General features: G+C 43.6%; 1 protein-coding gene across 3 annotated transcripts in view; it reads left to right on the top strand.

Annotated features, from left to right (window-relative positions):
* Positions 1–12: 12 nt before the first annotated feature.
* LOC311274249 (voltage-gated delayed rectifier potassium channel KCNH5) overlaps positions 13–25678 on the top strand; it is a gene marked incomplete at its 3' end in the record, with an annotated part of 125223 nt that continues 99557 nt past the window's right edge. For 2 of the 3 annotated variants that reach the window (XM_084381775.1, XM_084381777.1), the window contains exons 1-3: positions 15265–15480; positions 22826–22949; positions 24938–25044. In XM_084381775.1, the coding sequence (XP_084237901.1) occupies positions 15408–15480; positions 22826–22949; positions 24938–25044 (304 nt within the window). In that variant the 5' untranslated portion in view covers positions 15265–15407. Of the gene's footprint in view, positions 203–15264; positions 15481–22825; positions 22950–24937; positions 25045–25678 lie in introns of those variants that run through there. The other variant, XM_084381776.1, reaches the window with a different exon arrangement.

Below are 25678 nucleotides of genomic sequence, written 5' to 3' on the forward strand. Positions count from 1 at the left end.
AGACAGGTGCACTGATGAGCTCTGCAGGACCTGTTGAGGAAGTGTGTCAGTGTGTGTGTGAGTGTTTTGAACGTGATGATCGCACAGAAGAGAGGTGGATTATCCTGCAGGAGGGTGTTGAGAAGTTTCTTTGTTCCTGCTGTGAAAACGTATCACAAACTGACCTCAGCTGCAGGATGAAACTACATGAAGTCTGCAGGAGGTGAGTGTTTCATCCTGCAGATGTTCTCCGATCAAGTCCTGCAGTCTAAAAAATCTAAGTCTTGCTAAAATAAAATACTGGTGCTACGATAAACGTACCAAAAGCAAAAGACACGCAAAAAGTACCTGCTCACAAAGTAAAGATCCACGTGAACGCCACCAGAGGTCAGTACAGACCTGCAGTGTGTTAATGAATTAATGAGCTCATCATGTGTAAAAACCTATAAATAATATTGTCTTAATAATGATCCTAAACTTTGATTTATGAGTCAAATATTCTCCTTCTAAGACATTAAATGAATTGAATTGGAATAAATGAACCTTTTTTAAAGTAATAACTCATAAAAATGTTTGTATGTGAATCAAAAACATGCTCGTTTCTAGTGTCTCCAACAGAAACCACAAAATGAAACAATTTCTTTAGGATTTTATTTCATATTTAGTTCAGTTATTCACCAAAATATTAAACTAAAGGTGATTTTAAAGGGACATTTCAAGAAAATAAACATCAGGACACTTTTGGTTTGTGTATGTGAACACCTGCATTTTAAATCCAACAGCACACAGACAAAAATATGAGCGGACACAGATCTTTGTCACGATGTATCACTGAAGTGGAGTCTTGTTGTAACACACAGGAGGCGGTGGGGGCTATAATTAGCGGTGTGGGAGGAGGTGTGCCCGTGGAGCTGCTTACCATTTATCTAATTAGGCTCACCTGTTGAGCAGAAAACTCTGACAGCTCGCGCTGAGGAGAAGTTCCTTCAAAGACTCGTCCACCTTTTTATCTCTTGTGTTTTGGGCTCGGTCTAATTACCGGAAGGTTCCCAACGCCTCGCTGCACATTTTAGCTTCTTTATAAAAGAGGCCATGACACCCTGTGAGCACTCTGTCATCATTAATTAGCCCGGAGTGCTGATAATCCAGCTGATTACACTCCTACGCCACCCACCGCTCCGTAGCTGTTTTAACGTATATACATTACATTTACCGTACACTGTCATCAGATTAACCTCATGTACGTCACTTATCACTTATAGCTCAACACTGTGACCCAGTTCAGCTGATCTGATGCATCTTAAAGGAATAGTTCAACATTTTGGAGGAGGTGAGATGAGGTGTGATTAGCCTAGCTTAGCGTAAAGACTGGAAACAGGGGGGTCAGTTAGCCTGGAAGCTCAGAAGCTAGCAAGGCGACTTCCTGAGCATTCAATCAAAGTTTTCTTTTGGGTGTGTAGTAGTAAATAAATTCCTCTTTAAAGAACTTTAATATCGTTGTCCATCATTGTCGCGTCACTTCCTGTTGATAAATCCAAAATCTTTCCTGTGTCATGGATGCCGCGGTTTGTTTAGTCTCATCGGGCTGAAATTGATTTCCATTTCCTGACTTCTTCTGTGTTTACCAGCCACAAACAGTGTCAAGTGGTAATATTTTCAGTTTGTGAGTCTGTGTGTGTGTCACCTGTCGTAGCAGGAGCTAAAACACAAGCGACCAGGTGTTAATATGTCTCGTCCGTCTGTCTGTGGACAGTTTTGTCACTGCAATCGCGTCACACCTGTACACAACACCACACAGGTGTGTAGTTGAGACCAACATGAAGGTCGGTGTGGTCCTACCCACGAGCACCGAGTACTCATGTGATAATGTGATGGTCACCATGATGGTTTTTAGTTTGGCTCAGATTGAACAGGTGGTTTCTGTGTGTCAGCACTGAGCTGTAGTAGCAGATGTCATCCTGTAGGGGGAGTCACACTCTCACTCACCAGCACTAAAGACTGATCCTCTCAACATGCATCATTTAAATTCAAGGGTGTAAATGATTAATTCTGAGGAACGATTAGGCACTCTGAGGGTACTAATCAGAAACTGGGTTAATTAAATAAGCAGAGAACGAAAATGTGTAATTTTTAGACGGTTTCTGTGAGCTGATGTTGTGATTCAGCAAAGATTTTTCTCCCCAGACACCAAACAAGCTGTGTGTCGCAGCTCCTCATATCTTTGTTTTCTAGTCTGTAGCATTTCTGTCCTTTTTAAAAGAATACTCTGTTGTTTTTATTCTGGTTTTATTGCTTTTAAAATGTATATATATCTATAAATAAAGCTGCCTCGCCTGCTTTCATTGATGCTCCTGCAGGATTCATCTCTTATAAAACACTGCCTGTAATTAATGATCTCCTCCTCCTCGTCTTCCTCCTCCTCCTCCTCTGGGTCTGATCATCTCGATCAGACTCGTCACACTGATGGGGAACCCTCTCTGACTCTGTTCTTTTATTCTGATGGAGGCTTCCTGTCAGGCTGAGTCATGTCCCCTCTGTCTCTCTCTGCGCGCTTTTATTTTGGAGTTCACAAAGTTCCTTCCTCCTCCTGCTCCTGAGGCTTCTCCACTAAAACAAGGAGAAGGAAATCATCCGTCTCCCTGCGGTGTCTTTCTGCTTCTCTTCTCCTCTTTCTCTCTTTCTGCCAAATCACTGCAGAGACGGAAACCTCCTCCTCCTCCTCCTCCTCCTCCTCTGATTTCCTGATTCCTCTCTGCATCTCTTATCTCATCTCTTTCTCTTCATGTAACAGTTTTTATTTCTCCATCCCTCCATCGTTTATCTCACATTCCTCCACCTCTTCTCTTTCCTTACCTCCTCTCCTTTTGTTTTCTTTTCATCTCATCTTCACCTTCTCTGGTTTCTTTTAACTTATATTCCTACTTTCTTTATCCTCTCCTCTTATATCTCTTTCTTATCTCTTCTCCCATCCTTCTTTCCTAGCTTGTTTTCTCTCTGTTCTTCTCTATGTATCCCTCCTCTCCTCTCTTGTTTTTCCTTCTTTCCTTTCTTCCTTTCCTCCTCGGCTTCTCTCCTCGTTCCTCCTTTCTTTATTCTACTCTCTTTTTTTCTCAGTGTTTTTCTCTCTTCTCTACTTGTTTCCTTGGATTCCCTGACCTCCTTTGTTTCCTTCTCTCCATATTTTCCTTTCTTCATCTTCTTCCTCATCTCCTCTGAGCTTCCTTTCCTTTCCTCTCCTCCTTGACTCTCCTCCCCTTTTCCTTCCTTCTCTCCTTTACATCCCTTTCCTTTTTTCCTCTCCTCTTATTTCCAGGAAACTTTCGTTTCCTTTTGACATTTGTTTCCTCCTTTTCTTTTTCTTCTCTGCTCTTTTCTCCTTGTTTCCTCCTCTCTTTTTGTTTACTTAACTCCTTTCAGCCTTCCTTCCTTTTCCTTGTTTCCTCCCTCCATTTTCTAACTTCTCCCTTTGTTTCCTTCTCTCCTTGTTTCATGTCATCTCTTGCTCCCTCATCACCTCTTAGCTTTTCTTCCCCTCCTCTTCTGCTTGTTTCCTCTCTCTTCTTGATTCCTCCTTCCTTGATTTATTCTTCCTCTGGTGTCTCGTCCCTCCGGTCTCCATCTCTCCGTCTGAATATCTCCTCTGTCCTCCTTCACTTTAATCTCTGTGCAGTAATGAATGAATGTATATCGATATAAGCTTCTTAATCCCAGATTGCTTCGGGCTAATCTTCAACATTTTTGTGATTGTCGATATAAAAACAAGCTCTCTGTGATGTGGAAATGCGGCGCCTATAGGGATTTACACATGCATATAGGAACATTTTTGTAATGTTAATGAGACAAGTCGTTGTTTTAATGAATGAGATAAAAGCTTTTAACCGTTTTTTTTTTCTTCAATGAAGACAGAAAAAATAATTGAACTCCTGAAGCCTCCCACTCCCCTGCCAGAAATAATGCTGCTGGAGGAGCGACGAGCCCACACACACGCCGAGCTGTCTGTGATATACAAATGTGTGTGTGTGTGTGTGTGTGTGTGTGTGTGTGTGTCGACACACACATTAAACACGTCAACTTGCAGACTGACGCAGCAGCAGCACGTGTAGATTTGTAAAACCTCTCCTGTTGAGCTCATTTATTTGTTTCAGTTGGAGGTTTTGAGCTCCAACATGAAGAAAAACAGCTCAAAAACTTTGTTCAGACGTTGTTTGTTGGGCGGTTTTTTTTGTAAAAATCACTTGAATAAAAATGTTCCCGACAATTTTGTGTGACTTTGACTGGAGGGAGAAACGAGGAGAAAGTCCACAAACGACTGATTTAGCAGCAGCTCACACCAAAACCCTGTTTTTAATAAATATGCATCAGCTGCCTCTGTGGGAGGCTGCTATTTAAAGGTGCCAGTGAGATCATGAAGTATGAGTCAGAAAGGTCAGTTTAAGTAACGTATCCGCTAGTTGGAAGCTTATCAGATGCAGAAACACCGTGCAGAGCTTTGTATTACTATGAAACAGGATTTTATGCAGTGGCAGATATTAAAGACATGGTTCAGCTTTCAGTTTCAATCAGATGAATGTTTGTAGCGTGGCCGTTGGGCCCTGACACGCCAGGCTGACAGTCTGGAAAAGATATTAGTTTTTCTCCGGATCATCCGTCCCAACTTTACTGGCTGATGAGAACGGTTTCAGTGCATCATCTTGTCCCTTTGAGGCTCGACGAGCAGGTTCATCCTGGACCCTGGGTCCACTAAAGACCACACAAGCCATGAACTTCAAAGGAAGCGGTCCCTTAATTAGGACGAGGCTCTTTAATGTTTCTCCTCAGCTGACTTCCTCACGGTGAAGTCAGCGGGACTCAGTGACTCCTAATGAGGCGTCTTCAGGAACGCTGTGGATCATGAATCACAGCTGGAGCAAAACAAATCTGATCTGTTTTATTTGAAGGATTTAAGGATGGTGGACTGTTTGATGTGACATGTAAATATTGTTCCCACGACACCGTGAGGGTCCATCTTGAAAATGATATTAGTAGACAGAGCCTCTTCTTCTCTTGCTTCTTAGTTTTTGCTTCTTCTTCTTCTGCTTCTTCTTCTGCTGCTGCTTCCTTTTCTTCTTGTTCTTCTTGTTCTGCTGCAGCAAAATGAGAAGGGGCATGCTTCTTTTTTTGCGTCTTCTTCTGCTACTTCTTGTGCTTCTTCTTCTTCTTCTTCTTCTGCTTCTTCTATTTCTTCTTCTGCTTCTTCTATTTCTTCTTCTGCTTCCTCTGTTGGTTGCTATATAACTCTGACAAGTGATCCCGTCAGTAATCTCTTCAAAAATATATGTTATAGATAAAATTTAAATCCGTCCTAACCAAGTAGACATTCCTCCCGGCTGGCTCCTCTTAAACATCTCATCAGTAAATTAAAAGTCAAACTGTTGCCAAATAAGTTTAGTGAAAGATCATTTATTGTTTTTGTGTGACTTCAGCGCGCCTCGTGTTTATCTCCGCCTCGATGAGAGGATGATTTAGATTTCCCTCCTACATATTTTATGAGTGTGAAATCAGATCTGAGCGTGTGAGGAGAGCACAGATGTTAGGAGACAGAGCGAGTCATAACACTCCCACACATCTACAAACGGCACGCCGGAGTTGATTTTTACACCAAAAACATTAACATCTAAAATGTAACCTTCTTGTAGGCTCGTAGTGTTTTTCAGACGGCGAGGATTCATATTGATTTAAGTTTTATTATATTATATTCTGTGTCCACGTGTCAAGATGCGTGGAAACTAAAACCTCACAACACTTTTTTGTAAACTGGAGCTGAGATTTTGCTCATTTCAGTTTGTTTGTAGGAAAAATTAAAAATCACATCTTCCTCGTAACTCCACCAGCTCGTGATTATGCTGATAAAGCAGGAGTATTTTTAGATTGGACATTAAGAAGCTGGACCAGACTGCTGGCTCAGTTAATTTAATTTAACGGTGACAATCTGGTTTTGAATCTGTTCTGCGATGATTATTAGCCCGCATATTCTCATTCTCTTCATCATTTTTTTGCCATTTTCCTTGTGCGCTTTGAGCCTGTTGTGCATTTTACATGTTTAATCTGTTTAATTGGAAACCATTTATCCATCACTTCTCCACCATCCCTCTCGCTGCATGTTTGTGTGGAGTTAATTAATCCCAGTATACGCAGCAGACGGTCTGACAGAGCTCGGCTTGTTTATTAGGAGGAAATGCTGAGGAACCAGGAGGCAGGCCAAAAGAGGTCGGAAATCCACCGAGGACTCTTAACATCCATTTTTGCTGTTTCAAGCCGGCACGGCTAAATATTTAACACGACTTAATGCACCATGCTGAGAAACAGACTGTCAGCTCGTGTAAAAACCATCCTCGCCCTCACAAAGCCGCTCCAGCTCCAGCTCCCAGACCAAGGTGGCGGCACGGAGCGTTTTAAAAGCTGATTTCAGCCTCCCTGAAACAGTCAGGTTTCTCTCCTCGCTGCCACCACTTGTAGTTGGAGGAACACAAAAACCTCCTGACCCATAAATCCAGAGGCTTGTTCACGCATAGATGCACGCACATGGGCAGGTGCACTCGTGTGGACACGGCAGGCGAGTTTTCGTGATGTTTTTGTGTTTTTAATTGTTGCTGTTGTCTGGACTTTTCTGACTCCGTCGGCTCGTCATGAATAATAAGTTTGACTTCTGTGCTGTGATGAATGTTTGTCACTGCAGTAAAGGTGCTTTTATATCTCACGTCTTGTTTTCTGATCTCATTTTCTGTAATTTAATGCTCTCGTGTCATTTCCTCATCGGTCTGTTGCCGTATGAGATCACTTATCTCATCAAAAATCCAGGTGTTTCCTAAAAAATGACAGCCTGCAGCCAAAAAAGCTAACTTTGAAGCTAAAGGGACTTGTTCTTGTTGTTGTTGTTCTTCTTCTTGTTCTGCGTGTTTCTACAAGCTAACTTTGAAGCTAATGGGGGGCATTCAAAGGGACTTGTGGCTGCAATTAATTGTTTTATTGCTTAACTAGCAGTAGTAATTTCTTGGTTTACGGACATGCAATGACAAACATACACGTGAAACATGCAAATCCACAAAAAGTCAGTAAAGCATTCACAGTATCGAGCTAGCAAGTGCAACACTTGTGTCACATCACCTTAAAACGATTGATCTGTATTGTTTTGGCCAGAGATGAACCAATTTAGATCGCTTGATTTGAGCTGTACCTGTTTTAAAACTCATTTTATACCATATGATCTTGCAGAAACTCTTTTAAACCCACAGACTGAAGGTACTTTACCTTATCTTACACCTTGTCTAGGTGATCTCATTTAATACACACAGAAGAAATATTCACTCGTTATCGATTCATTAACACTGCACTCCATTTTCATCGTCACCTTCCCGTCATGCACCTTTCCTACTGTCCATTTAAACAACATAATCCACCCTGTTGACATGGAAACCGATGCCGGTAATAGCCCGCTGTGGGCGATCAAAGGTGACTCACGGTGCATTTTCCTGAAAAACTTCAACAGCACAGATTTGTTTCTTCTTTTGCAGTTCTTCCTTTGCTGATGTAAATACTGATGACTTCATCAAGCGACTTATTTCAGGGCTCGATTTTATTTTTCTCAAGTGAAATGGAAAAGCATCACCAGATCGTTCTGCTTGTCTCAAAGCTATAGTAGTTCATCTACGAGAAAAATGTCTGTATCTTGAAGTTAGAAAGCTTTCGCCTTAAGTATCATGAGTTTGCAAGGCAGGATGGTGACTCATCCAAAGGTCTGCATATGAAGCACTACTTGCCAATATATATTACAGAAATCTAGGAATAAATAAAGTGGAGTGTTTCTATCTTGTGGCAGTAAAGTTTAATGCAATGTGCGAGCTCTCTTGACGTAATAAGAGTCTGTGAGGTCTCCACGGGAGGACGGATGGAGCAGATGATCTGCAGCGAAACTAAAAGTGTTAAAAAATTCAAATCGGTCGAGGTAATCGAGCGCGGATGTGATCAGTACATATCACAGCACTCTGCTCATAATATTGTGATATTTCTTGTGCACAGGTGGAGAGTTTGGGCCCGTTTATGGATCAGATAATGGTACTATAGGAAGTTCAAAGGGGTCAAAAGTCCGGAGGGTTCATCCTCTGGGGACCATACATATTAATACAAGTTCTTGAAATCTGGGCTTTGGTTTATTTTGCATGTCATGATTCATATGTGAAATGGTTTTGGTTTTTCTTTTTCACAAATGTGTGGTGTTTCATCCTCTGGGGAGCCTGAATATGAAGTTAATTTCATGGCAAGTAGGGCAACCAGTCAGGATACAATGGCATGGATCAGTTTGTCTCAGATGCATGTTTGCCTGAGGGTAACAAAGTCATGAAAATCCTTACTATCCTGCCTCTGGGGACCATGAATACAATTATATGGAAGAAACAGGCTTTACTTTTCAAGGGTAACAAAACTGTAGGGATTCATTCTCTGAGGACCATGACTATAAAGCAAATCTGAGCTTTAGTTTTACACGTAACGGATGATGTGGTCGGGACGACACTAATGAAGGAGTTTGGGGTTCAAGAAAAGTATTGATTTATACTCTGGAGACCATGAATAGGCAGCATTTAATGGAAATCAGGGAATTGGTTTTAAAGATGTAAGGGATCAGTTTGTCTCAGTTAACTTTATCTTTTCTATTCTTTCTAGATTCAGCTAATTAAATGCAAAACTCACCAATGAGGTCACCAAAGACTTGATTCTTCCTCCAGTGATCATGCATACATAGAGTAAATCTCTGGATAGTCTTCCAAGATACCATGTTTTGGATGAGTTGGCATAGAAAACAGCTAAAAAACATCATTGGTAACCATTTTTTAAAAGAAAACCTGGTCTTTAGTTGTTAAGAAATCTTCCTTTGGACCAACATTGCCAAGTTTAAAGGACATATAATTAATAATGTGACTTTTCTCTGTTTTCTCAGCATAATGACACTCCTGCCTCTTGCTGACAGTTCTTGAGTATGGCTGTGTTTTATATGTCTGGCTTATGTTTCCTCCTCCTGAGGCCTTTTATTTAACTGTATCCGGTGCGTGTGTGTGTGTCTTTATGCCACTGCAACTCCTACTGTGTATCCCAGATTAGGAAAAAGGGAGTGATTCACTAAAAGCTACAAAATTAATGCTCCAAAATAAGCCTATTCAAGCTGTAGCATTCAGATGGAGGAAAAGGGGATTCAGAGAGACACAAACTGCAGCAGGAGCATCACGGTTGTAATTAGCAATAACAGCGAAACAAAGTGATCGCAGGCAGGTCACCTCAAGCGCCTCCTCCAGGAGCTTCCACCCGGTCCTCCTGGAGCATTAAAAAAACATTTACATTTGTGGTTTTAAAAAGTAGGCTGCAATTAAACCGCAGCGGAAGAGGCTTTGCCCAAATGTCATGGCAAGCTGTTCAGGCGCCCACCAGGTGACACCGCAGGCAGCCGAGGGTCCCTCGGGAGCCAAGCAGAGAAAACAGGAAGTCCCACTACTTGATTACTAAACAGACAGAAAGGAGACAGTGCTGAGGCCCCAATAACTCCAGTTTCACTGCATGCAGATTCATTTATGTTGTAACCCTGTCTTCTATAAGTCACGTTTCTGAAATGTACGACTCGCAGGCAGACGCGTTCAGTTAAAAGTTCACGTTTTACTTGAATCCAATAGCAGACGAGGGTTCAAACCAAAGCAAGCAGTCAGATCAGGCGAACTTATCCAGTGAGAGGTTAAACTGAGAACCGTTAATCCAGGGATCAGGCGGTGGGTCAGGCAGGAAAGCTGAGGTGGATGCAAACTAGACAATCTGGAGAAGAGAAGAAAAACTGAACAGGTGCATGAATGGGCGGAGAAGGTTGGGTGAAGGTAAGTGAAGGAAACTGGGAGAGAAAACACAGACAACAGGAAGAATACTTGGAGCTGGCTGAAGTCCTGACAGTTTGTATGATTACGGCACCTGTGTTTGTTTACCTCCCCGACCTCCTCCCTAAGCGGACTTTGTCGCTCTTCACCACGCCTGACTACCTCCTTTGCTGCTGCAATAATTACTCCGACCACTAGAGGTCACCGCCTAACAACAAACCTCAATATGGTTCGTAATAATCTGCTTTTGAAGTCAACATATGTGGCCATTTTACCAATGAGGACGGGCTGGTTACTACACCAGAGGAGAGCTTGTTTTCTGGATGTTTCATGACTGCTGAGTGTACTCTGGGTTTAGTCTGTACTTATTAGGACTTGAAGACACTCAGACTGGTCATTAAGGTCAGTTAACAGTAAATTTTGGCCCTGAAGCCTCCTAACAGGTTAATCAAGCTCTGAAGGAATTTATTGATGCTTCTTTTTATTGATCCACGCAGCAATTAGGACCTCCTGCTGGTCCCCTGACGCAGCTGATCGGTGCTACAACTGAGATTATAGGGGACAAAACCCATTTAGTCCCTCGGCTCTGCCTTTCCCAGCCTCACCTCAACTCCTGCCTGCTTAACCATCAGACACCAACTTCCCCTCCACCAACTGTCTTTTTTGTTGTCGGTTCAACCTTTGATGGAGCTCCTGGCGTGTTGGCAGGATGACCACAGTCTGCTCTGGTGTTGGAAATTCGGTGGAGGCAGTGATATCGGTGCTTTGATATTCGATCCTTTTCCTTTTTTAGGACCAGTGGGAGACGGGCAGCCCTGGTGGAAGCTGGACTAATTAATTCTGAGATCAATGAGCAGGGATGCAGCTATGTCTCCCTCCAGATGTGGAGGCGGTGCATTGATCGTTGCTGGGGGGGGTTCGATACCTCCATCCACTCTTCCCCTCCCCAAATGAGGCGTCAGAGTCGTCCCACTGCTGCCTTTGATCTCCACCGTGTGACATTTACCCGTTTCTACTCGATGAGCTGCAGTGCTGGAAATAACTAAAGCTCAGATTTAGAGCTGCACAAACACAAACGCTCTCTCTCCTCTTCAGACTGCCGCAGTTGTTCTGTTGCTCGTTAGCGCTTCGTCCTGTCAATGAGGTGATTTGCAGGCGTCTCTTTGGAGCCTTTTGCATCTCGAAATACATTATCAGCTGGCGTGCGGGCTCGCTGCGAGACCGGTGGCCGCGAGCGCCGGTTCTACTTGAGCAGTACCGGCCCGCCTGCTGAATGCTGATTGGGCATAATTGAGGGGTTAGTGATGCGGTGTAATTAGAGTAATTACAACTCATCAAATCCCCGTGGAGACTCCCCTCGCTGTCCGGTCTGAAGCACGTGCTGCAGAAACTCAGAAGTTAAGCCAGCTCGAGTGTACTTTGTTCAGATGCTCATGGGATCATAAACAAAACAAAGTTTGTTTTTATTATATTTTGTCCAGTTGCACTTCCAAAGAGTGAGATTAAATTCCTAAATCTCCAAAATTAAAAGTGCCAGGTAACTTACGCTCTTGTTGGTCCTGTGGTGTTTCTTTGCCTGCTTTAAAAAGTGTGTGTCGGACCTGAACACGAGATATTTTACCCGAGTGGTGAAGCTCATTCTCTGTTTGTGTTGGGAGGAAAACAAACACAAAATTTCTGCTCATCTGGGGAAATGCTCGCCAGGATTTTATCATCAGCACACAAGTGGAAACTTTCAAGTAATGCACCTTTTGTTTGTGTCTTTTGGGTCTTTTGTCTGCACACAAGCACTCCTGACTGAGACGTTGTTGTCTGAAGAGGAAACCACCAGGACAGCTTCCTGCCTCCAGTGTTTGGTTAGAGCCAGGCAACAAAAACACTTTGATTAAGGGAAGATGTGTTTTTTATGAAACATATAAACATTTTGTCTCTTGTGAAACATCACTACCAAACTTTTTTCCAACACAGCAGCCTGGTCAGTGGCCTTAAGCTCCACAACTATGCCCCTCTATCTAACTCTCTAGTGTCAGTTTAGCATGTGAAAGGCTCCACAGTCAAGTTAGCAATAATATTGCATATGTAAAACTTTGCTGACAAACTTCCCATATACTAGGATTTTTTAAAAACTTTGTTTGGTTTAGGTAGGTTTAGGAAAAGCTCATGCTTTGGGTTAAAATAATGAGTTCAGTCGCTCCACTTACGGAGCTTAAAGCAACATTATGGAATAAGCGCCAACTGTTTCTGAGTGCAAACCAGCTGCTGTAAATACGGTTTGTCAGACGTAATGTTACGTGCTAACTACAAGGAAAACTCGGCACATCGTGACAAAGTTCTGTCTTGAAACCTGCATCGAGAATTAAACATGTATTTTTGTCAAGTTGCACAGTGACACCAAGCTAACGTAACCTGAACCAGAGACACTGACACCTGGCTGTCACATGCTACCGGCTAAACCTCTGTTGAAATGGGCTGATCTGAATCTGCTTTGCTTTCTGCTCTAAATTACATCACTTAATCCCCGTCAGTAAATAGCAGCGCCTTAAGGGGGGGAAGTTCACTGAAGGCTCGGTCGGGAGGGCTGTCCATCGAGGCCGGATCCATTGTCAGCTTGACCAGCTATGGTAGCAGTGTCAGTGCTAACTTTGGAGCTAACAGAGCTAACTTTCAGGAATCTTAGAGCGAAAACCAGACAACACTTTCTCCATAAAATAAGATCCAGTGTCAGCAAAAAACCACTGATAGTTGGTGCTGTGCGCCACTTCCTATAACTGGAACTGACGGCCAGTCAAACCCAGCTCCAGTAGATTATTGAGTTTTCTCCAGCAGCAGTTTTGGCTTCAGCGAACCTCCGTACAGTTGTGCGTGCAGCAGAGAGCGAGCGAGCGAGAGACATTCACTAAATGTTTCAGAGAGAGAGGCTGTTGGAGCAGACGGCAGCTGTCCGACCTGCGCTGTCACATATGTTTGATACCCCATGATGCAAGTGGGCCAATTAAGGGCGTCCCACAGGAGCGTTTGGAGCCATGCACGCTTACTGACGACACACACACACACACACACACAGACAGACACACACACAATGCTGTCACATCCTCAGTGACGGCGTCGGATGAGAGTCGGCGGGTGTTAACAGGTGCAGAAATGAGATGAGAGATTCACAAAATAAGACTTTGACATCCGGTCCAGCATCAGAGCGACCGTGTCAACTGAAACAACATGTTTTTAGACATTTCTCTCTAATCTTGACCTTTTTTTCTCTCCATTGATGATTCATCATTTTAAAGGATAGGTTCACGTTTGTAGTATGTTGGATTTATCTGCATGTAGCGGTGAGGTTGTCCCGAAAAGTAAACTAAACCAGAGTTTTGATCAGTTGCAGCCTGATAACAGTAAATACTGATCCTTTTTTGGTGTCAGCCTGCAGCTGGCTCTGCATCGGCTACAGCACTTCATATCCTACATGAGTCATGGCTGTATGTGTTTCAGCTGTGTACAGAAGTGCAGCGAATTAATAAACGGATACTGCGAGGGCGACGTTATTGAATTAAAAAGAGAGGATGAAGATGGAATGAAAAGCCAAAAATGTTGGGAACTATTGCTTTAAGTTACAGTCACACTGTTATTTCTGCCTGCTTATGTAACAGTTATTATGAAACCTCTCAGTCAATCAATGTGCGTTAATGTGCTGCAGCTATTACAGCCCGTAATAAAAACTTCAACTCATATGAGACTATTTAAAGTTATAAATAACTCCTGTGCCTCCTCTTATTGTTTTCCAGTCAATAAGTGAGAAGCTCAGAGCAGCTTTAGGCCCTGGTATGTTTTGAGTCCTGGTATGAACAGTACAGTGATGCAGTGATAAAATGTGGTGGCGTCGGGTCGAGCAGACGGACGGACGGAGCACCGGCCACAGTTCCAGTTGGGGCCTTTGGCTCCCAGGGGCCCCGTCAACCCTCCATACAAGCTAATGAGCATTCCTGAGGGACTCCTGCAGAGAGAGACTCTGTTTTCACTGCTTCACGGTCAGACGACACACTGTTGTTGTTCTCCACTTTATCAAAGTTGAATTGAACCCATCCTCATCCTCCCTCATCATCATCCTCCATCCTCTCCCAACCCTTAACCTCCATACCCTCTCAGCATCATCCTCATCCTCCCTCATCCTCCATCCTCTCTCATCATCATCCTCCATCCTCCCTCATCCTACATCCTCCATCATCCTCATCCTCCATCATCCTCTATCCTCCATCATCCTCATCGTCCATCCTCCATCATCCTCATCCTCCCTCGTCATCATCCTCCATCCTCTCCCAACCCTTAACCTCCATACCCTCTCAGCATCATCCTCATCCTCCCTCATCCTCATCCTCCATCCTCTCTCATCATCATCCTCCATCCTCCCTCATCCTACATCCTCCATCATCCTCAACCTCCATCCTCTCTCAGCATCATCCTCATCCTCCATCATCCTCAACCTCCATCCTCTCTCAGCATCATCCTCATCCTCCATCATCCTCTATCCTCTCTCATCATCATCCTCCATCCTCCCACATCACCATCCTCCATCCTTTCTCATCCTCGACCTCCATACCCCCTCATCCTCCATCCTCCCTCATCCTCATCCTCCATCCTCCCTCATCCTCGTCCTCCATCCTCCCTCATCCTCAACCTCCATCCTCCCTCATCCTCATCCTCCATCATCCTCCATCCTCTCTCATCATCATCCTCCATCATCCTCAACCTCCATCCTCTCTCAGCATCATCCTCCATCCTCCCACATCCTCATCCTCCCTCATCACCATCCTCCATCCTTTCTCATCCTCGACCTCCATCCTCCCTCATCCTCCCTCATTCTCATCATCGTCATCCTCCCTCATCCTCCATTCTCATCCTCGTCCTCCATCCTCCCTCATCATCATCCTCCATCCTCCCTCATCCTCATCCCTCTTCATCATCGTCATCCTCCCTCATCCTCATCCTCCCTCATTCTCATCCTCCTTCATCATCGTCATCCTCCCTCATCCTCCATCCTCCCTCATCTTCCATCCTCATCCTCGTCCTCCATCCTCCCTCATCATCCTCACAACCTGGCAAAATGTATTACAGTCATTAAATCGTTAGTGAGCGTGTTATCTGTAATAAACTCATTAGTTACTTTAATTTCTCGCCCCTTCATAAAGAGACTTCGCATGTGTTCTTATTATAATCATATTATTATCACTGTTATTAATAAAGCGGTATCATGTCATTAAGTTGAGAAACGTAATCACGCTGTGGACATAAACATGTATCATAACAGCACATGATTATTTGGAGGACCGAGCCCACAGCAGCAGACACGCATGCGTCCTGGCGCTCCGGTCGGGCAGCGGGGATGCAGCGCCGCCACCGTGGCTCAGTGCGCCCCGAGCAGCCAGAGCGCACGGTTACAATGAGCTTCTCCATCGGTCCGACTGAGAGCCAGCGTCAGAACCGACCTCCGAGCAGCACGCACACCGCCGCAGACCCTGACCGACACCAGCTCCGCCCGCCCGCAGCAGGATGCCCGGGGGAAAGAGAGGGCTTGTGGCACCGCAGAACACTTTTCTGGAGAACATCGTCCGGCGTTCAAGTGGTGAGTCCGCGCGTCGGAGCGAGGCTTGTGTCTGGGTTTGGCTCCTCCAGGCGGCTCGGACCCGGACTCTGCTGGAATACAGTGTGCTTTGATATCACGGAGGTGGAGGTGGAGGTGGAGGATAAACCCGCACAGTCACACTTCACACCGGCTTTTATGATGCTGTGATGGAGTTCACCATCTCTCTATCGGCTGCACGCGTAATAAGTAACGTTAAACTGGTTTAAGTTACATGTAACGGGATTATTTCCACTGGGAGGAACGTGTGATGCAGTTTTGAGGAAAATCTAATACATCTCGGGTTCATGTCGGCTTCTGCTCGTCTCAAGATGCTCACCGGGAGTCACAGTTTACGCACCGATTTATTCTCCACTCTGTTCGACTTTCTGGAGACAGAATTATGTAAAATATGTGATTAAAAGTTTATTTTGGCCTGTTTTTATTGGTGAGCATTGACAGGAGCTCAGCCAACAAAGCTGCAGCATTATGGTCGTTAATTAACTGCCAGTTAAAGCCTCTACCTCGTGTTATTATTTGTATTTATATGAGGAGAGAGGCGAGGTTGAAATGAACACCCTGCGTCATTACAGCTGCGTTTTGTTTATTGGACTAAAGTGACAGGTTGTGAAGTAAAATGAGCGATCAGCTGGGTTCAGTAATACATATCTGCTCAGTTCTTCATCATCTTAATGTCTTCAGTATAACTCAGCTCTGATTGGTTGGGGTTTTTGTGGTTTTATCAGGCTGCAGCTCATGTTTCTTCCCTCTCCATAAAGTGCGCCGCGGACTTGGCACCGGCCCTGAGAAAATACGCGCACTCTCCTCTGATTAGATTGATTGCTTTTTCTTTTTGTCTTCCCAGAAAAGTCGGCAGAGTAATTGGCCGGAATTAAAGTCAGTGGATGTGGATGAGGGGAGGCAGCGAGGGCCAGGTGGGTGGAGATAAAGGTCAAGAGGACCGTTGCAGAAGGTGTTTCAGGCTGTCATGGCGGTGTTTGTGTCACTGGGCGGCTGTGCGGCTCTCCAGAGGGCTTTTTGGAGAGCTTCTGGTTGGAGGAGTTGTGATGTTTTGGCTTGTGTTTTGTGTTTTTTTTGCTCTGAGTGGCCACACAAGCTGTTATCTGGACTGATTTGAAGAGCGCTGTGATTGTTCTGATGCTGCAGCCTTTTAAGTTTGAAACTGAGACATGGATCAAGTCAAGTCAATGTTATGTGTATCCCTCAAGAGGCTTTACAGATCTGTGCAGCAATCTTACCTGACACCCTCGATTTGGTTGAGGGAAGCCCCACCTCCCTAAAAAAGGATGATTTCTACAATATAACACAGTTTGTTTGCCTGCTGCAGAATATCAATCATTGACAAGGATTAATCATTTAATCGATAAAAGGAAAAGAAGCTGCAAAAAATGTCAAACATTTGCTGGTTGCAGTTTCTTAAATGTGAGGATTTGCTGCTTTTCTTTGCATTTCTGACATTAAATGAAGAGTTTTTTTGGTTTTTGGACCGTAGGTTGAACAAAAGAAGCAATTTGAAGACTCTAGGAAACTGTGATCAGCATTTTTAACATTTTTTAAAACATTTTATAGACTATAAATTATGAATATATATGAAAATAATGAGCAGATTAATCGATAATGAAGATATTTGTCAGTTGCAGCCCTGTAGAAGATCATAAAAAGCAGAATATAAGCTTTCCCATGAAAACACAAGAGACACAGAGAGAAATTAAAAACTAATTATTCCTCAGTGTTCGGAGCTTTAGAGTTTTTCCACATAAATGGTCTCGAAATGCTGATTATTTCTCGGAGTATGAGGAAACTGAAAGTGGCAAAAATACACTTAAGTTTAAACTTAAGCTGGTTGGACAGGATACCTCCTAAAACTTAACCAATTTTCCACTTTAAAGTGTGTTTACAGGTTTTGGTAACACCTCATAATGACCTTCATTAATAAATTGTGAGTTTATAGTTAATTAAACTTTAGCTAAATGTTATTTGACTGTTTCCAAACACTGAAATTCTTTATAAACAATATATTAAGCAGTTTAATTGTTTGTTAACAGTAAGATAATTATTATAAAATGAACATTATTTAATGAATGTTATTGGTGTTACCAAGTCTTTTGTGTCTCCACGAGAAGCTGCAGGCTGCCTCTGGTGATGTCACTCTGTGGTGAAGTTGCATTGTGGGTAACGTAGGCAGAAGGTTTTGAAAAGCGGTCCACTGGTCTGCGTTGCACTCCCGTAACACCGCCGGACTCATTATGGACAGTTTTAAAAGAGATATCACCTTTTTTTTATTCCACACATCCTTCTTCAGCTTTTCAACACCTGGCGCCTACATTACCCACAATGCTTCACCTGGAGCCACAAAAGGGCTTTACACGACTTTCTTTCACATGTGCAGTGCTGCTCCTCAAGACCTGTAAACACAATTTAAAGTGTAAAACTGGTGGAGTTACCCTTTAACAATGATAACATATAACTGATCTGCGTTTGTAGAAATTCGTTGAAACATAAAAGTATTTAGAGATATTTGGAGTAGAGGTAGTACAAGTACCTCTAAATGTACTTGGTTACGTTCCACCACTGGTTGTAAGTGTCTCCTGTGTCTCCTGTGGGTGTCTCAGATCATCACAGTCGTCTTTTCTCTGCATTGATGCGTCTTTATTGTCACTTGGCTCTTTCATTTCATCTGTAAATTAGATCTGAAATTAAAAGGTCTCATGTCGCCTGTTACAGGACTCCCTGACAATTGAATCAGAGCTGTTGGCTCTCAGATAATCTCATCAGTGGGTTTCAGTCGAGACGTTGAGTCCCCTGATGGTCTGAACGTCGTCCCTGCTCTTTGTCTTCAAGCGGCTTCTGTCGGCGGCGGCCTTCAGGCGGCCATATTGGTCGAAACTCGGGGTCCGGCTAAGTAATTGGTTGTGATGAAAGAGGAGGGCGGTAAAGGTCGAGATGATTCTGGAGGTTTTTTTGTGTTGCATTAAGTCTTAGTCAGCGCTTTAATTCCAGAGGGCTCACATGAGGCTGCAGCGGCAGGTTTTAGGTGATGACTTTAAGGAACTGCGCTTCCTTTTTGTGCAGAACAATCACTCGAGCAATTGTTTGGAAAGAGACGGGTGAGGCTGATGTCGTTCTTGATTCACACGTTACCCACAGTGCACTGCAGTCTTGTTGGATTTGTTCTGACCACTGGTGAGCCACCAGCAGCAAATGAAACCTGTTAGAGGAAAGAAAAACAAGTTGTGATGCAGAGTTCGTCCTGTGGGCGGTGCTACAGTGAACACCATGTTGTTACCAGTGTGGTCATTTTTGGACAGTTCAGACTCGGCTTGACAGGCTCAATCTCCAGAATAAATGTTAGCCAAGTACGTTTCTGCAAAACCAGAGACGGGTTCAACCTGCATGTTTCTTTATGCTGTCGTCGCAACGCTGTGCTTCTGCTCTGGTGAGGTTAAGGCACAAAAGCCACTTGGTTAGGGTTAGGGAAACATCACAGTTTGGCTTAAAGTATCTGTTTTGGTCGCCCATGATCGCGGATGGAGATGTACACTGGTATCTTTAATAAACACCTGGTTCTGACAGCACAGAAACAGATGGAAATGTCTCCAGGTGTCCTTTAAAATATCAAACGGTGAGACTCAAACTCTGGTCGTCTGTTTAGCCTAATTCGATGTAATAGCGGCTCCACTTTCCTCTCCAACCTCTTACTTCACGTCAGTCTGGGACGTTTCTGTGGTTTAGCAGAAACAATAACTGCTACTTTACATCCTGGAGACTGGGCTGGCACTCTTGCTTGCAAATGTTTCCATTTGGCATCGCAGCAAAAGAAAAGAAGCTATTTTAGTGCAAAAATGAGTTTAAATGGCACAAATGGAAAATATAATCGGCTATTTCAAGTCTGGTTTTCGTCTACAGGACATTTAAAAATGGAGAAAGATCAGAATCTAGATCGTGGACCATGACTGTCATTAAATAGATTATGATGCCTGTTTTTGGACGGAAGTTTCCAGCCCAGTTTCTACTGGATCAGAAGCTTTTGTACGGTTGTCGTGACGAAGATATTATTTCACATTTCTGCCACTTTGACGCTTTGAACACCACAAAGCTGATGCTGAAGGAGCACGATCAGCAGGTTGTTTGAATTCACTCTCCATTTTCTCCACACGTCTCTTCACTGGAAGCACTTTCAGAGCTGTTCTCATCACAAGAGCACCTCACTTACTGTAAACTGCAGCGAACACTGTTTTCTTTTGGCAGAAAAGACAGAAACTCTTGAATACATGAGCACATAAAATCAGTCCAAAAACTCTGCTTCTTTTAAAAAAACCCCAGCTGGTTTTTGGGTGAAGCAGCTTCTCCCTCTGTCAGACTCTGTTACACCTTCATGCAGATAAATGAAACATGCTCATGTGATTATTAGTTCGGACTCTGACGGATATACAGAACCAATTTTTAGTTTTATTATGAATCCCATATCCCGCCGCACTGCTGATACAACAGAGGATTTTCCCTGACTGCAGCTAGAACATTTTTTTATTGCAGTTAGTATTTTTTTTATATCATCTGATGGCTGCCCAGTGGAATCAATCGACTGTGCCGTTGGAGGGTTTTTTACTCATCGGTCTGTGAGAAGAGCTGCTGACACACCTTCAAGAAACTCATCTGTGTTTCACTGCAGAGATTTTAACTGCTGTGTCATAGTTTAACTGCTGTGTCACACGGCGCTGTGGGAAACGCTGCACGCTCAGGATGTTTTCAGGGCGTGCAAACAATCGTTTCATCTACAAATTCGCTCTTTTCCCCTCCAACTTTTTTTTTTTTTTTTGGAATAGAGGAGGCTGTAATTCAAGTTACTGGTGGAGCAGATTTTGGCAGGTGTTGAAGGACGTTATCTGCAGTTTCAGCTCATTAATTACGAATTGCAAATACTGCTGACCGTCTTCTAAAGCAGGGCGATAGTTTTTCTGACCTTTCAAGGAGCCGCGGGGTCCGGGTCGGGCCTGATTGCTCTTAAAAATAACTCGCAAGACTAGAACTTTACCTGCAGTGCTGTTAAAAAATCTGTCGCAGTCAACACTTGTGCAGTAATGTAAGTCTGCTTCTGCTGGTGGGGAAGCTCGCTGTCGTACCAAGTCTTCTGGGATTTTATTGTACAGCAGCTGACTGTTAACTTGTTGGAGTGTCGAGTTTTGAGAAGGACTCACTCAACGAAAAGGTTATGTTTAGGGACAATATTGGTTTATTAAAACATGGTGACAGGCGTCCCGGACCTTCCTCATCACATGGTTAACGTATTGAAACATCTGCAGCTTGGTTAGGTGTTGGAAAAGATCATGTTTGGGTTAAAATAAGTGTGTATTAGTTATGTTATAGTTTTGTTTTGTATCTTAAATTAAGTCTGGGTGTGTCTGATCCGTCCATCCACCCCAGTCTCTTCCTCTTCCATCTTATTCTAAGTGCGAGTCTTATAACTGCAGCCACTAGAGGTCGCTGTCTAAGAAAAAAATGCAGTTATGGGTTGTAATAAGCTGCTTTACGAGTTTGATAACGCTCGACTCAGGAATGTAGTTCTCACTGAGGATGCTGAGGTCATGTTGTAAGTAGTTTTCTGGGAATTTGGGGATTCACTGACATCCAGAAGAGTTCATATACCGTTATTTACTTGCGGTAATAAACCGATATTCACCGCAGTCGCCACAAATGTGACACTGTTCGATCCGCGGGGTAGCTGACGATTATCTGATTGGCAGGACAGTGTGAATGCTTCCCCCCGGGTATCCAGGGCTCCATGCTGATTGTGAATAAATCACAAAATAAAACTTTTTTTGGACTCATCTGGCTTCAGGCAGTCGTTTGCAAGTGTTTAACATCAATGCTTAATGTTGCGATAACGATAAAAATACGATTCATCAGTCAGAACATCCATCCACAGTTGATAGAAAAGTTTCTGCTTACTTTAGTTTAATTTTTAACATATTCACTTTCACTTTTTGTGCAACAACGTCTTTATATTCGCAAACTATTGTCCAAACAATGTTGGCATAAGCTAAATGTTCCCTTTGAGAAAGCTTTATAATGATGACTGAGGATTTACTGTAATCGATGACCTGAGTCGAGCTAATATAAAACCTCTTTAAGTTGATTTTTATAACCCTAAAGACGGCTGACAGCACTGTGACGTCGCATTTTATGGTTAAATGTTTAACAGTCTAACCTCTTTCATCATCCTCCCTGGTGACCACAGCTTTCACCGAAGAATATATTAAATAAATAATTAATATCTGTGTGGTTATGAAAGAGAAAGAGAAAGATGTTTCTACAGTCTCGTGTCCCCCGGGCTGCGTCTGCTGCAGCCGCTGGTGAGTCTGTGCAGGTTTAACGAGGGGATTGACAGATAGGGAAATTATTTTCTCTCTCATAGATTTCATGGTGGAGCCTTCGGGGGGGGGATGGTGATCATTTCTGCTAATAAGGAGATGCCTACGATCCTCTGCTCCTCGCACAAACGAGCTCCTCAGCTGCAGCCTGCCGCACGAATTCATCCTTATTTTATTGGCGAATAAGTGCAGCCGGTTAAAGGTCGATTACTTGTTTTCTCCGTCACTGAAAACAGTCATCAGTCAATCACAAATGCAGCGATGTGACAAAGATCTTAATCAGTGTGGTTTCACTGTCACAGACTCTCTCCGGCTCCGATAAGAAAATATTATCTGAAGGTTTCGAGGAGGTTTAAAGACTGAAATGAGCTGCGGCCGTCACGTATTAAAGATTACTACCGAGGTTGAGAAATAATAAATGTCGAAGTGCTTTTTGCTGAAAATCCAGATAAGTAGTTGTTTGGCATGAAGGAGGAGAGCAGAAAGGTCGAGATGATTCAAGCCGACTGTCTTACTCAGCTCTTTAATTTCAAAGGGCAGGCAGGATGCTGCAGCTTTTAAAGGACAGCTCTGTAGTTTTTTTAAACCTTCAGAGGAGGATTGGCTGCTGTAATCGTTCCTTTAGACGGTGAAGAGTTTTTGTTTCTTCTGTGTCTTTCCTTCTAGTCCATGTCATGACTGAGCTGGTGAACGACAAGTGGTGTGTCGAGAATAAATGAGAGCTCAATCAAGATTAAACCACCCGAACCAGTGAGGCTTTAAAGTTTGGAGCAACAGGGCTGATTTGTAATTCAGGTTTCAAGATGATGAATCGTCAGTAGTTGATGTTTTTGAGTTGTGACTCCTTCAAATCTTCTCCAGAGGCTCAGCAGCTTTGCAGCCTTTTATCTGTGATTCATATTTGATTGCTGTGACTGTGGACTGACTCGATGTTTTTCTGTCCCTGTCCGTCCAAACAGAGACCAGCTTCCTCCTGGGAAACGCCCAGATCGTGGAGTGGCCTGTAGTTTACAGCAATGACGGATTCTGCAAGCTGTCTGGCTTCCACCGGGCTGAGGTCATGCAGAAGAGCAGCACATGCAGGTTGCAAATCACCATCTTCTTGTATCATTTAACCGCTGTATTGTTCTTTTTTTAATGCACGTCTAAAGCAATATCAGTCACAGTGTGGTAATGGAGCGATAATGACTCTGTGGTCTTGTTTCTTTATCGTAACTGCACCCACAGTGTGACTGAATACACATTAGTTTTGATCTGTGATTCCTTTACGTTTGCACACTGGATCTTTAGTAGGAAGATAACTTACTTATGTCCTGGGTTTTATGTGTTTTTAATGGTTTAAATGCTTCAGTTTATGTGGACCTCCATAAAAACCAATGTAGTTTTTCAACACCAGCTTCTTAAAACCACAGCTGAGGAGCCCTGAGTCATTGTTTTTAAGACTAAAACCACGTTCTTCTCAAAGTGCTCCTTTATTTCCCGCAAAAATCTCTGAATATGTCGTTTTTTTATCCAGTTTCATCCATTATTAAGCACAGTGAGAGAGAGAGAGAGGATTAAAAAGTGACATTTTTTTGTACCTTCCTGCTTCCGTCCCTCCGCAGTGATCATTAAAGCTGCTCCGGAGAGCTGTTTACACGCTACCGAACTTCGTTTACAGCCGGAGAGCGGCTACGCAAATCATGCAACAAAAGTGTGGAGCTCAGCAGGGTAACGCTGCGAGAAAGAAAAAGACTCAGCATCTGGCATTTCCACTAGCTGTAAGAGAGAGAGAGTAGAGAGAGAAGAGACGGTACAGCGCTCAGCGAGACTCTGAAATGAATCCAATTTGGAGCTGCCAGGGGAGCTCTGCCCCGGCCAACTCGAGGACGGCGTCTCGCTCGCCTGTCAGTCAAAGACGTTTTAAAAATCTGACTCCAAAAGGACGCCTCCTCTCCTCAGGCGCCTCTCGGATCCGACCCGCGGGGTGACGGCCTTGACTGGCCCGGCGGCTAAAAAGGCTCCCGAGCCGGACACCGAGCTGCGTGAGAAGAGAGGCGGCCGAGATTTATCCGTCCACTTCCTGCTGCTCCGAGCTGAGACCAACAATCCACTCAGACGTGACACTGAGAGGAGAGAGGAGCTCCGCTGAGAGCTCACACTCACAGGCTGCTGCCAACATGATGGAGGATGGAGGCCTGTTAATGGGGCCCGGAGACATTTTGGGAGAGTCGTTTTTGACCTTTGGACTTCAGTACAAAGCTGTGACTTTGTGATATTAGAGCAGACGTATCGACACTTCTCATAATGACTCGAGGGTCGCAGAAGGTCACATGTACTCGAGCTCATCGAAGGAATGTTATCAGCAGTTCAGGAGATGATCACAGTGATGAAAACATGGTTTCCTTTCCCTAATCTTTGCTTTTTCAATTGCAAATTCAGCCATTCCTCCAGCAGCACAGTGTCAGGTCCACTGAGTCATATAAAGAAATGGATTTACTGCCAGATGTTTTGTCTGTGCTCGGTAGTGGGAGGATGTTTTTTAGGTTTATGCATCCAGAGATCAAATGTGACTGCAGTCGGTGGGCAGCCCTGGCACCGACTCCTCATCCATTTTTAAAAGCCAAATCCCTGGATGAGTTTCCTGAAGCTCGAACACCGAACGAATTCTTTACAATGTTTTTGTTTGTGATCGATCAGGAGAAACTGGGCTGGATGTTTCTCATTTATGCATTTGCAACTCTTAGTCCTTGAAGACGCTGCGGCTGTTGGGACAGAAAGTAATCACTCAGTCTAATTATATTAACACAGATTAAAATGTCCTCGGCCCTTTAAGGAATAATTACAACCATGCTGGGAAATGCTCGCTGCACCAATCCAGAACCGATCCTCAATCCCTCACTGCGAGCACAATTTATGCTGCTGCTGCTTCAATTTACTCCTTTAAACCAGACTAAACCTTGATGGACACTTTGTGGTGAGGTAACAGATCGACACTGCCGTTACGAAACATATGTGATGTACTATAAGGCTGCGGGGTCGGGTCAGTATTGATCGCTGCTGTGTCTCATGAGGCCTGTTTCCTTTCCCAGTTTTATGTACGGAGAGCTGACGGACAAGAAGACCATCGACAAAGTGAGACAGACGTTTGACAACTATGAGTCCAACTGCTTCGAGATCCTGCTGTACAGAAAGAACAGTGAGTGCTCGCTCACCTCATTACGTGACATCACGTCTCTCGTGTCATCTCTTTCGTAACGCTGACAGAATTAAATTTGACTTCATGTCCTCGTGTCTGGATTGTTGAACCGCCCGGCAGCAGACCATTACTTTCATTATCAGAGAGTCTGTTGAGTATTTGATCAGCTGATCATTTGATCTGATTTTTTTGAAGTATTTAGTATTTATGTCCACCCCAGTGTCTCAAAGTCCAAGGTGATGTCTTTAAATCTCTTATTTTGTCAGTCCACTACCCAAAGGTATTAAATTTGATGATATAAAGCAGAGAAAAGCAGGATATCTCCATATTTAAGAAGCTGAAAACTGCATTTAATGATTTATTTTCTGTCGATTGACTAATCAATTAGTCAGCTATGTCAGTGTTGTGTTCACAACTTGTTTCTGCTGCTCCAAAGTGTCCGAAAGTTCAGTTTTAGCATGTTTAACAACTAATAAATGCTTTCTACATTGTTCTCCTCTGACATTTTAACTCATATTTCTTCTGCAACAGGAATCACATCATTGTAAAACATTAAATTTAACCACATAGTTAGTTTCCAGCTGCAGCTGCTGAGCAGTGCTCGTATTAACTCCTCTCTTGTGACGACCGTATT

The sequence above is a fragment of the Pagrus pagrus genome (assembly GCF_965226575.1).
Source record: "Pagrus pagrus genome assembly, chromosome: 18".
In the NCBI taxonomy this organism is placed as follows: Eukaryota; Metazoa; Chordata; class Actinopteri; order Spariformes; family Sparidae; genus Pagrus; species Pagrus pagrus.